Source organism: Oenanthe melanoleuca, chromosome 8, assembly GCF_029582105.1.
Source record: "Oenanthe melanoleuca isolate GR-GAL-2019-014 chromosome 8, OMel1.0, whole genome shotgun sequence".
Lineage (NCBI taxonomy): Eukaryota > Metazoa > Chordata > Aves > Passeriformes > Muscicapidae > Oenanthe > Oenanthe melanoleuca.
The window spans coordinates 9,796,780-9,810,557 of record NC_079342.1 but is presented as its reverse complement, the minus strand read 5'-3'; the positions used below and the strand labels follow the sequence as shown (position 1 = coordinate 9,810,557).

Genomic DNA, 13,778 nt, shown 5'->3' with positions numbered 1-13,778 from the left:
TTTTGCTTACAAATACTGCATATAAAGGTGTAGAAGTATAGCTTGGAAAATTCACATTCATTTTTGCAGACTACATTCTTTTGGTTATAGACTTATCAATTAGGCAAAAACATTAACATTCAAGACCATGTAAAGACTATATTTTTATCTTTAAATTTAATGGGGTGAAAAAAAAAACCTTACAGAGAGTAATGACTCCCAATTCATAGATGTTTTTGCCAAAGTAAAAATCTAAGCAAGAACTGAGAGACCTGACTGAACTTTCTTTTTCCTGTGGTAAGTTATAAGAACTAAAAAACTCCTGTCACCTAGCTCCTTTCCTAGACGTTTGGACTTTATTAATTTAAAATAAAGCTGCAAGCAAGGTGTCAAAATTTCATCAGCTGCTCCTTCAGATCTGTCACCGCAACTTCCACTCAGGGGAGCCTAATTGAGATTCTCCTTTTCTTCCAGTGATACCAACGTGTCACTGGGCTAAATCAAGTCACTCTGGATTAGGTCCAGGTTTTGGTTATGGCTGAACTGAGAAGTCATAACTCTGAGACCCTGTCTCTCCTGAGGGAGATAACAGTGGGCACTGAGAAAAGCCAACAAGAGACTGGGGCTCCTACTTGTCAAAGGAAGGCTCTTCTCAGACTACTTTGAAAAACTGAAAGAACAAATTGGTATACATAGAAAAATAAAAGCATATAATAAACCTTAAAAGACACATAAAGGGTTTCCACAGAATCAGAATTTCAATAATTTTTTTAATTTTAGCAGATCCCTTTTTCCCTTTTCTTTCTTCCTCTCCTTCAGTATCACAACTATTCCTCCCTACATTCACTCTTCAATTATAACCTTTGAAAGATGTTAAAAGCACAAGAAAAATAATCTCTGACTGCCTCAATTTATTAAAAAAAATCGAAAAGCAACTTGTTATGGTGTTTCTTATTGTAGTACTCTACTGGAGCTGCACAAACGAATGATGCTTAACATATGTCAAAAAACACACAAAAAGAACCCACTCCAATGGGTTTTCACATATCTCCTCTAAAAGCTGCCCACTTTAACACAGGTCAGCATCCCAGCTCAAGAATACATTTATCAAAGTGCTGTGTGGGAGATGCTCTTTGGGCATCTTATTAGCAGCACGGCACTCCTACATCCCTTCTGTGATGGTGCTGCAGCTCGTGACTGAAAACCCCCGAGTGGACAAGGTCAAAAATGAGCTGGAGATTTTTGATTGACCAGTACAGAAAAGTAAAAAACATGTATTTGTATTGGGAGCAAGAACAACAATTAGAGGGATGTCAAAATCAAGCAGAACTGAGATTTGAAAGGCTGGCTGCTGCCTTTAGTCTGCTTTGTAATTGCTCCTTTTTTGGATTACAGAAAAGCTTTTTGTTTCCTCCCCAGCACAAAAAGGAAAACAACTGAATTTATTTTGAAAACTGATTCCTCTCTCTATGTAGGTGGTTGAGACATAAAAGTTTTTTCTTACCCTGATTGTTTGGGTTTTGTCTCACTTATCTTTAATTTAAAAACGTTATTCTGAGCAACCAGAAGAAACATCTGTTTGAAAAATTTCTACCTTAAAAATTAACTATAAGACATTATATATTTCTTTATAGTTACCTTACATGAGAGGGAAAACTGTCCTTTGTTTTGTTGCAATAGGTCTGTTAAAACTTTAGAAAATGAGTATTTACAGCTATTGATTTTAATGCAATATTAAAGGCATTTAAGTAAGATGATTTTCATTGGTTTTCAGAAAAAAAGATCACTAATAGTTGGTCTGAAAGGCTGAGGTGCAGATTGGCAGTCCAAACTACCAAATCATTTGTTCCAGTATCAACTGGGCTTAAATATTTCAAATGAAAAATACAAAACTGCACATTTACCTTTAGTAAAATTCTTGGACACACTGACTAGAAAGATTTATTTAACAGTGCTGGTGTACGTAAAGTGTTGACTGATAAAAATGCCTTTTTACCCCTGACAGAACAAAATATTTTATATTGGTTGTTTCTAGCTAGCCAAACTAATGCTGCTCATAGCACTGTAAAAAGTGGTATGCAGCATGATTAAATAATATTTCAGCTCTTTAGTTCATGCAGAGGTCACCTGCTAGAAGGCACCAGGGTTTGATTAGGTTTACGTCATACATGAAATATTCTAAAGGGAAGCACAGAACTCGAATTTGTGAAGGCTGCAGCTACAAATAGCTTTCTCCTGTGGTCAGGTAGGCAAGCTCTGTCCTTTCCTATCATAATAAGGCAGAAAATACTAAATAATTGAGGAAAGCATAAACCTTTGAAACACAGAACTAGGGAATTTAAAATCTATGCTCTGAGAAGAATTTGCCACTCAGTTTTAAAATGTTCATCAAGTGGGCATTTATTCAGATTTGGCCTACTATACAGAGCAAGCTTCCCAGCAAACTGTCTAACTTTCCTAGGAGCTGAGGCAAAATTTAAATAAATATGAGTCTAATCCTGAAAACTCTTGTGGAGGCAGTGAAGAGACTAATTAATGTTGCTAATTAACTTTATCAAACACTGGCATAAAACTGAAACCACAGAAAGAAAAAAATATTATTGTGCACTGAGATAAACAATCTTAAAATATTTTATTTTACCTGCACAGCTATTTCTTGATGATCACTTTCCTTCCAGTAAATCCTGTTTACCAGATATCATGGCCACAAAAAACTGCAATGCCTTATAGTGCAATCCCGTATCCAAAAATTCTCAGGGCATTAAAATACAATTTCAAGAACAAGTACAGGTTGCTATTTGGTTGGAGAGGGGAGGGGGGAAGGGTTGCTCTTTTACACTATATACTGTTTTGCTGTTAGGTTACTGAAGTGTCATTAAAACAGCCACACAGTGCCAGGTCACTGATGTTGTGACCAAACTAACCTCTGTGACATCTGTCACCCATAATGTGAATTTCAGCAGAAATGTTTCCATCATAGTAAGATTGAAAATAAGTGTAAACCCAAATTGCTTTCATGTCTTCATGATTTTCAAGGAAAGAGAATCACTTTTACATTTGCTAAGAAAATACATTCTGTAGAGAATGCCAGTGTTTAAAACCTTATTAACAGCCATAGCATGTCATTAAAAACTTTCAGTAAGTTGGTAGTGTTGTTAACATTACTGCTGAATTTATAATCCCTTTTTATTTTCCATTTTGTCTTTTGAGTAATTCAATTAGAAATCCTTCAAAGCAATAACAGTGGATTAAATGTTGTCAAACCACAATATGAAATTACAGAATAGAGTTCTGATGATGAATTTATTAAACTTTGCATTTCAATTCATTTCTCCTTGAGTGTATAAAAAGCAGAATTCTTTAGACAAAATACCAATTAACTGTTGTACCTCATTATTAAGTATTGTCTCCTTTTAAAACATGGAATATATGAGGACATGAAGGACACATGCAAGAAATCCATTTAAATCCCAACATTTAATTACACCTGAATCCTGCAATGGTAACAGAAAAGAAATGAATTCTCAGGTACTGGAGGAAGGTGAATGATGTCACCTACCCATGAGTGACCATAAAGCCAACAAGCTTCTCCTACCCACACAACACATCCCCTGACCTGTGAAAAAGTGTGCTCAAGTCTACATCTGCTGGAGTTGAATCAGGCAATTTGCAGCCTCCCTTCTCCCTGCACACCCCAGATTCCCTCCCAGCAAAACAATGCCCAGTGCAGCACATCCCTGCACACACAGAGTAACAGCATCACTGCCTCAACCAAGGAATCCTTTTTTCTCAGGAACTGAATTTCTTGCCTCTGTTGAGCTTTTAGCTCAGCTGAAATATCAAGGCTCCTCTTCATCTGCTTGGGCAGCAGCAATTCCCCTTCCCTCCTCAATCTCCAGTTTTATGGAACTTACTTTGAAACAGTTTGGACTCTGAGAAACACAACTGAAAGAGGTCATTTGGTCAAGACATGCCCCAAAGCAAGAGGGCAGTGGCAGACACAAAGAGACTGTGATCAGCTAGGACTATATTCTGAAGAGCCAGCCAAAAGTGGAAGTGGCCAATGCAAGAGAACAAGACATCCAAATCCTGAAACCCCACCACAAACACCAACAGGAACCTCACTCACACTGGTTTATTTTGGATTTTGGGTAGCAATGTCCACCCTGCTGCTACAGCCCAGTGTAGCAGCACTCTGCTGTACTTCCCATTAATTTGCTGCAATAACTGATACAGAAGAGAAGAGCGAGAACTAATACTGCCTGCAGGACTCAATGAATTATACTTAACCAGGATATTATTGTAGGCTGATAGTAGAATGTCACATGAACACAGATATAATCAAATTCTGTTTGGGGCATCATTTATTTAAAATACTTCAAGCTCCTTGCTGGCAGAGCAGCAGCGAATTAGCATGCTATGCTGTGCACTTCAATTAAAAAGCAGCCTCATCTTTCCCATTTCCAAGGTACAGCAGAGCAAATCTAATTGTGCCATGCAGTCAGCTCTCATCTTTGCAGAGTAACCAGGGCTTTGGGGTTTTTTTTCTTTTTGTTTTTGACAGATTTGTCGTCTTCTGAATGAGGCAATGTAGGCTTTTATGAAACTTGCCTCCTAATTGCAGGCAATAAACATAAGCACAGCCAGCAGCAGAGACTGTAGAAAGCACAATTGAAGGAAAATGAAAATAAAGGTAAGAAAAGAACCACAAAGCAAGTTCATTTTACATATGATCTGCATAGTCAAACCACCAAAATCTGGGATTCAGTGCTCACAAGAGACATATGCAATATAAACTAAAAAAAATCACTAGAGCTTAAATGCTGAGATAGGCAAGTTTTTTTATATTTTGGAGGTTAGAAGTATGAGTAATTAATAAGAAATAGTTATATATCAGGATGCTATTAAATTTTACAATATTTGCTTATAATTCTAAGGCTGAGATCTTTGAATATGAGATTAGCTGCTTTTGACTTGAGACCTTGTTCATACTGATTATGTCACTCCAAGTGAATACCCGAGTCCTTGTGCTTTCTTTCATCCAGTACTCATTCCCTATTCCTGGCACAAAGAATACAAGGCCTGTGGTTAGGAACTGAACAGGGTGAAAGCACAGAAATGGTTGTCTGAAAGGACTCCAGGAGGGCAGGTGCTGGGAGGTCCCACTCTCAGTGGGACTAACACCACCACCAGTGAGGTTGGCCACAGCTTTGCTTGCCTGAGCCCTAAAAACTGCAGAAACTGAGAGTACACAGCTCCACCAGACAACACATTCCTGATCTGCATCATCCTCTTGCAGAATTCTTTTCCTAATGCACAATTTGAAACGTTGAGCCCACAACTTGCCCCTTGTGTGTCATCTGACATGACAGAATAATCTTCCCCTCTCTGCAGCTACTCTTGCAGCATCTTTGTCACACCTCTCAGGCAGTTGTAGGCTGCTCCTCCCTTCCCTCTGTGGTTTTTCATGGCCAAAGAGACTCACTGATAAATTTGAAGACTTTGGGTATCACTTGTCCTAATCAATCTTCTTCTAACATTTCTTGGGAAATGCACATTACAGGTCTCAGACCTTGGGTTTCATCATAGCAGGATTGCAAAGAAAAACCAGATTACTGACTCTATTTAACTATTTATTATTATCCAGGCAGAGCAGCTGGAGAGACTTGTTGACCTTTAGAGCAAAATCAAAAAGACAAACACTTAAATTTGTTGGTTTCACATGACATTAATAATTCTGAATATTCAATGCCACATTTTAGAAGGGTAAGTAAGAAAAAAAAAATTAATACATCTTTGCATTGTTTCCAGTGAAGGACAAAAAGTGCACCACAAATACACCACCACAAGTCAGATGCTGAAATGTGAGTGCTACCATCTCACATTCCTGAGTTATTATTTTCATAATTTTATGCTAAGATCACTACAGGAATTAACTAGAGTGGGAAAGCAGCACTGTAATTTTTTTAATAATCTGCTGTTCACTATGTTGTCTTTACGTTTACTACTAAATGTTTTGTACACACAGGTTATCTGATTCAAAGAAAATCTGTGCATTAGCACTGGCAAACTTAATGACAAATTCTATTACAATTTTTAATAATAGCCACTTTTATGGAGTTGCAGATTGTCCTGAAAGAATACAAACCTTAACTTTATTATCATTAATCAGCATCAGTAAATATAATTGACATTTTATACAGAACCAGCTTTAAGTAACTTATTGGCAGCAATACAGATACCTCTTAATATCACCCTCTGGCTAGCTATGCTCTTTGGGCGCCAGAGTGTCTGCACTAATGACTTGGAATTAAAATCAAATAAAAGCTGAGAACTGTAATTCAGTATAAAACAAATAACCATGCTTAGAACCGATTTATATATATATATAATTTGGATACACCAGACTCTTTTTTAATTTGCAGTTGATATAAAACAGTGAAAGCGTTTGAGACTAGACAACAAAATAGGATAAAGAAAAAAACAAATCTGATGTTCCCAGATTTCTACATTTACCCTGAAGGCACACCATAGGAATTGGAATGAGAAGAAAAAGTAGACAGTGTAATTAACCTTTCTTTCCTTTTTTTTTTTTTTTTTAAACAACAACAACAAAAAGGCAGAACATGTTAGACATTATAAATAGTAAAAATACGTAGTTTTCTGCCATTATTCTTCATCTCAGCAATTTCTGTAGTTTCCTGAGGATTTAATGTGCTTAGGGCATGAAAGAGACCTAATCCTTGAAAAAAATTCCTATGAAGACATGGATTATGTTATCAAAAAGATTTAAGAAAACCTGCTTCACTGTACAACCAGGAAAGCTGCTCTGCCTCTCAAAGCCTCATGCCCTGACTTCCAGATATCGAGTGGTGGTTTTTTTCCAGAGCATATCTGAGCCCTGGCCTCCCCACACCACCTGTGTATGACCTATTTGACTTCAGCTCTGGGGGAAAAAAAAAACCACAACTAAAATACCAAAATACTATCTAGCACTTTTGTATCTTCTGATGGGGCCTCCAGGGGCCACTGTATGTGGAAGACCCCTGAAGGGCTACTGATAAATCTTGTTGCACATATCATTACTTAATCCAGTTTATCCCCACCCTTTACTTCAATAATCTACATTTTAAATCACTATAATTTAATTTTAACCAACTCTGAGGAAGAATCTCAGGATTTGGCTCTCTAAACATGGCTTGTTCTATTCATTTATTCATCTAAAGAAGCTGATTCCTTTCTGAGCTCTCATTTTGAAGAGACAGTTAAGGAAACACAGGAAAATGTTTAAGCAAGAATAATATATATTAAACATTCCAAAGACTATCCATATTGTATGAGGAAATTTTATTATTATAAAAACATATATGTATATGTAAAGTAATCTTCTTTCTTTATAGATCTGATCTCCTCCATGGAGAGTCACAAATCCACACGATAGCCCTGAGTGCTCAGATTTTGCATTTGCTTCTCTGATTTTACAACAGCTGAAAGATATGTAAAAACTCATGTAGCCAGACAGCTCCCTACTGACTACACATCTAAGCAACTTCACATGCATACATTACTGCAGCCACTGAGAGCTGGAAATAACACATACCTAAAAAAAATAAAAAACCCATGCTTGAAAGGAGTCTGTTTCAGTTTCTGTGTGAAACCTCCAGGGCTCTCCCTGAGCAGGCTGCACCTTCCACACTGTCCTGCCTTCTCAGGCAGGGACACACCAAACTTCTGAGTTATGCTCTGCAGACTGAAGGGAGGGAATTTCTTCAAAAACTTATAAAGCTGGCTAAAATAGCAATTGGTTGTTGAATGCAATTCAGGGAAAAAAAATTAATAATAACTACTACTGTTTTGCTAGTGTTATCCTGGAGGGCTTTTATTATCCTCTCCCATTTTTAATCATAACTTCAGTAAACTACCACTGGCCATAAAAAGCATCCAGATTACTTTCATTAAAAATAATAATCTACAGCATGGACCACATTGACATAATTTTTTTCACAGAAAACAATAAAATGGCCAGGGCACTGTGCCTGACAGTATTGCTATGATAAAGCCATACTTGAAGTGTGTCCACTTGAAGTGTTGCACTGATTGCAGCTCCTATTGCCTCCCTCATTTTGGAAAGTGAATGGCTTTGTTATGCAACTTCTCCCTGTCCCCAAAATATATTAAGATGGGAAATCAAACAGGCTTCATAATTCGGAAACTTTGATGGTCAAGCTCCAGAATATCTCTCCTGATAGATTGTGAACCAAGATTTTTCAGAGACTGTCAATTCACCATATTTTGTCATTTTTCACAGCCAAAAGAAATCTCAAACCATCACCAAAACATACAAAAATCTACAAACTTCAAAAGGATATTAGTATGGAAATGAGGGTTTGTATGTGCATATTCTCTTTTCATGGACAAAACAACACACATTCTCCCAACTGAAGTCATGGGATGTACTGATAAACTCTGCAACATGTTTCTACATGGCAGAGACATCAGGCATGGACAATTCCAATCTCAACCCTATCAGCCAACAAATCTATAGGTTACAGAACACAGGCTCCTCTTCTGGGATTCTGAAATACAGTTAGGTTTATGTGCTAAAAATTGTGAAATTGAAATGCATGCATATCTCATGTCCTTCAAACTCATTACTGATACATGCAGTAATTACTAGCTCGTGATTTAAAAGACATCTACAGGGCACTGAAATGGAAATCAACAAATTCTGTCTAAGTGCTCTTTTGAAATTGTTTTCATCATATTCCTTGTCAAATACATAATGCATTTTTGTTCTCAGCAAAACTAAGCATTTTGTACACTCTCAGCTTCTTTTTTTTTTTTCATCACTAAATATTTAAACACATTCAACCTAAAAAAATCTCAAGCTGGTAATCTGCTGCTTGTGTCTTGCCCCCTGAGGTGTAACTACCAACGTGGCAGTGCAGGATTGCTGGAGAGGCATTAAAGAGATTGTGGTTACAGTCCTACCTGCCCACAGGCCAGTCCCATGCCTCGCTCCCCCATACCATGAGGACATGATAAATTCAACTCCAGAGCATCAGCACCAGCGACCTACAGAACAAGTGGAAGGACAAAAAATAAAAAATTATTTTCAAGTAATGTATTATTTTCTGTAGCATTTACTGTTCATGTTAAATAGATTTCTTCAGACATTTGACTTATTTTTCTTTTTTAAGAGAAAAAGCTATGGTTATGATACCCTAGAAAAGAAGCATGTTGATCATTAGAGATAAAAACTTCAAAAACTGATGTGGTTTCCAAAGATTCTTAAGGAATTAGAGTAAAAAAAAAAAAAAAAAAAAAAATTAAAAGATATGAGCAGAATAGAGTTGGTTCTGGAAAATGTTAAAAAATTAAATGTAATTACAGGGCCTAAGAGCAGCACTAAGAGCTTGGCAGGCAGTGTTACACAGGTGTTGCTGTGCTCTGAAGAACTGTAAGTCAGTAATAAATTTTTCCTTTTTCCTTTAGTGGATTCAGTCTCCAAATTTTCTGCAAGCGCCTGTACTGTGCCATAGCTTTGGTCATTAAGTAAATTTGTTTCTGAAGAACAAGAGGTTAATAAAAAAGTCTAAACAAACATATTATGCATGGTAATTCCTGCTCACTGCCCTCTGTTAGTTACAATTAAAAGGGGAAGCAGCCGAGCTGTCCGAGGGCAGCACACAGACACGCTCCTCTTCCTTCTGAACTGCTCTGGCCTGACACGAACATCTCTCCTGTTGCCTTCCAGCAGCTCTAACCAGGGCTTTGCTGTGCATCTGCATTTTGCTCTTATTGAGCTGAGTGCCCTGGGCTGCTGCGTGGCCATGGTTCAGCAGTCCCGAGGTGCGGGAGCAGGGAGAAGCCATCCATCACTGCAGGAGCCTCCTGCTCCAGCCCGGCCAGCCGGGGCTGCCGGCCTCCCTGACAACCTGACCTTTCGGATGAATAGGTCGTCCTCCTGCTGAGACACTCTGCTACCTTCTGGGGCTTCTGCTCTTCTGGAAGCCACATCTTTTACCTCCTAGGCAGCATGCTATGCATCACACATCCCTGCTCTTTGGGGCGCCCCAAGCTGCTGCTGCTCTCCAACAACTGCTCCCAGAACAAGGCTCTATCACACAGCTTACACATCACTGACTGCATTTAAACAACCACCTTTTTTCTAAAGGGGTAGCATAAATACAAGCACAGATTGGAAATGTGTGTCTCAAAGTTGGACAGCAGTACCACTGGATTAAGAAAACGGGAGCAAACGGCACAATAAAGCCATTCATCTTAATCAGTTTAAAAGGGGCACTGCTTCTGTCAAGCACAGATTCCAAAATATGATTTCATGGTCAATTAGGTAAATACAGGTATAAATTGAAATAGTGCTGAAGATCACCAAGCTAACTACTGATAATGTTTAATTTCACTTCCCTAAGTCCCCAAAGTGACTTTTTCCTCATAGGTTTAAAATGCTCAAAGAAAATCGAGAAGTGTCATCCCACGTAACCACAGGAGGGCTTAGGACACTGAATAAAGCAACAATGATGTCCAAACTTTCTGCCATATGAAAACACAAATTCAAAATATCCACACCTGTATCCATACACATATAAAACCATATGTATAATTTAAACATTTAAATCTGAGCTAATGCCAGCAATTATGACAAGGTAATTTTTTTCTTTGCTTAAAATTGTTAATACTATGCTTTTAATTTCCTCTACATACTTTATCTGGAACATACACTTTAATTTAAACATAACAACTCTGCTTCTCATATAAAAGCATCTCATATAGATACCTTTCTGAATAAAATTAGTGCAGTCCTAATAAGTATTTCTTATACTACTCCCTATGGGCACAGGTACATAAATAGTTTTTTCCTCAAATTGAATAGAAATTTCAGGTGCATAGTCTGTTTGCATTTCTGTAAGATTGGATTTATATTATAGAAAGCCTGCTGACTGTTAGTATATATGCTGACTTTCTCAGCTATCATTTTTGAAAGTCTGTATTAAAACTAGAACAGCATTAAATGAGCCCTTTATATTTTAAATATTCAAGAGTTTCATATTCAAAATTTCTTCTGGTGCTGTCAAACTAGCAGGCCTCTATCCATTTTTTATTTGTGGTTTTTCTGCCCTTGGAGGAGTGTGAGGCTGACTAGTCAGGTTGGTGTTGAGCAGTACTCCCAGGGCTGCTGCTCTGGGATGTAATATGGAGCCCAGCAATATTCCAGCTCTGCAAACCTGGGAGGGAGTGGAACAGCAAGTGGCAAAGCTGGGCTTTGCTCCTTAAATCCCACAGCAGCTGGGTTTAAGGTCCATCAGCCAGAGGAGGGAATGAACCCTGGTGCCAGCCATGCTGGGGCACTGGACTGGTGTTACCATCTTCTCTATTTTCCTTTGCATGATGTGATTCTCCCTTGGTGAGAGAAGGCAGAAGATGAGGCAGGAGGAGGAGCTGGTTTTGTTTCTGTGAACTCCTGGCTTGGGGCAGCTGCAGGGCACTGTGGTTTCAAATAATGGTGCCTAAATACAGTGAACTTGAACCTCTCTTGGGCTCTTTTGAATCCCTGTGTGCCACTCCTCCTCTGACCCTTTACCTGCAAGGTATGGGCTCAGAAATACCTGTCCCTGCTGGCTGGGGGTACAAATTTATTCTCTTAGAGAAGCCATCAGGTGTAATGAAAATCTGTGGAAAACAGGTGGTTGGCACACTAGCTGATAGTAGGTCTTGGGTTTTTCTTCTTCTTCGTTAACCCGTTCTTAAAAGGACTCTTAAACTGGAAGCTTAAAAAGGGGGAGGGGGCAAGTTGCTTTTCATTTTTTGAAGTATTGCTGTGGATTTTGGTATGTCAAGTGACACCACCAAAACAGGATTGGAAGAACTGAGCTTCAGGACTCTGTACTTAATTCTTTTAATGTGTTTGTGTGGGTGCAGGAAATGCCGAATCCCAAAGCAATTCTGTGTCTGTAACATTAAGTGCAACACCTTTTAAGCCAAGTGCTCGGTGTGGGGTTTTCACGTATGTTTTTCTGGTCTAAAGGCCTTTCTTGTGCCCCAAAAGCCACAAGGAACCTGCCAAAGCAGGCCTTCACTGCATAGCTGGGATTTCAATTAGCTCTTGGATTCTCCCCTCCAATCTTCTGTCAGGTTTGTGTGCCAGAGGGGCTCTGACCCCTGAGCTATACAGGGTCTGCTGCCTCGATAAGGGAATGAAATTGGCCAAGTCTGTCAGGAAAGCAAAACCATCCTGGGGTTTAGTTTGGCCAAAGATGGACCATGAAGATGTCCATACTAGCAGAGGGTGTGAGTGCTGATACTTTGGGGTTGTGTGGTGCCTCTGGCCCCTCAGAAGCCAGGGCAAGGCTGAAGGAAGGAGGGAAGCTGCCACAGCTGCAGGAGAGGGCAATATTGGCTGTTTCAAACAGCAGCAGAAAATTTCAGAATCCCTGGGAGTAAATTAAAAAAAAAAATAAAATTAAAAACTTTTAAACATTTAAATAAAATCTTTACCCCCCCAGGAGCCTGAAATTTTCAACTGCTGCCTGCCCTGGGGGCGTGGCTTCTCAGTAAGGGGCGTGGTCTCATGCCCGGTGGGCGTGACCTCTCCTTAAGGGGGCGTGATCTCATAATCAGTGGGCGTGGTCTCTCCGCAAGGGGCGTGGCCTTATAATCAGTGGGCGTGGTCTCCCACCCTGGGCAGCAGGTTAGGGTTAGGGTTAGGGTTAGGGTTAGGGGTTGGGGGGTTACGTTAGGGTTAGGGTTAGGGTTTATTCTGTGTGAAAACACAGAATAAACAAATTATAATGGACCAGTTTTAAATTCTCATTTTTCACTTTGAATCTATTTCTTTCAAGAAATTCCTTACTGCAGCTCTTGTTTCCAAGAAATTTAAAAAAAAAGTGAAAGCACATTTAGGAAACCATTACCTCAGCCATTTTTGAAAGTTTAGTCCAGTCTTCCTTGTTATAGGTGCACATGATGCTGGCAATCAGAACCTGGAAAGAGCATACACACATTATTGTAACACTGTACACTGCTGTGACTCCAGACATGAACTGTACAGCCTGCATTTGGGAACTACCAGCTGTCTGCCAGGAGCTGGAGAGTGAAGTAGAGCTGCAGACTTCACTGGGGACAAGAAACAGGGAACAAACCCATCATTATATCCCTGGCTTTTAAAGAAGGTCTGTCCATGTGCATCTGTGCCATGTGATGGAGTGAGAACAAGTCTGTCCCACACACAGAGCCAAGCAGGAAACTGTCAGACATCCTTGCTCATGAGGTCTGAGGAATGAAGTTGTTATTCACTATTAATACAAATGACAGAAACATTTTGACTGTTTAGAGGTAGGTAAGACATCAGTGCATGAGTTTACATTCTAATGTGGCACTGTATGAACACAACACTCCAGCTGCCTTCAGGAACCCAGGATACACCAAATCCAGGCTGGAGTCTCTTACCATGAAACTTCAGGACAGTGACAGACAGCCAGAGGCAGCAAAAGTGGAGAGAGTTTTAGGATGTGGGAGAATGGCCCAGGGAACCTCCAGCTTTCGTTACCCCACGATGCAGATTTTATTTCCTCCTCACTAGCTGGCCCCAGTTCCCCAGAGCTGTTCTGTGTAATTGCCTTTCCTTCTCATTACACTGAGCACCTTTCAAGTCTGGGTTCTGCCTCTAGCTGCTGCTCCCTCTAAAATATTTCTTAAGGTTCATGTTTTTAGGTAAAGTAAGTTCTAATAGGATTCTTTGGGGTGTGAGGGGGTACCCAGACACACAACTTACCTGCTGC

The 13,778-nt window shown here is 39.4% G+C and overlaps 1 protein-coding gene across 2 annotated transcripts in view; it reads right to left on the bottom strand.

Annotated features, from left to right (window-relative positions):
• DPYD (dihydropyrimidine dehydrogenase) overlaps positions 1-13,778 on the bottom strand; it is a 316,439-nt gene that overhangs the window by 91,343 nt on the left and 211,318 nt on the right. For both annotated transcript variants that reach the window (XM_056497180.1, XM_056497181.1), the window contains exons 15-16: positions 12,912-12,980; positions 8,971-9,054 (exon numbers count right to left, since the gene is read on the bottom strand). In XM_056497180.1, coding sequence (XP_056353155.1) covers positions 8,971-9,054; positions 12,912-12,980 — 153 coding nt within the window. The remainder of the gene's footprint in view (positions 1-8,970; positions 9,055-12,911; positions 12,981-13,778) is intronic.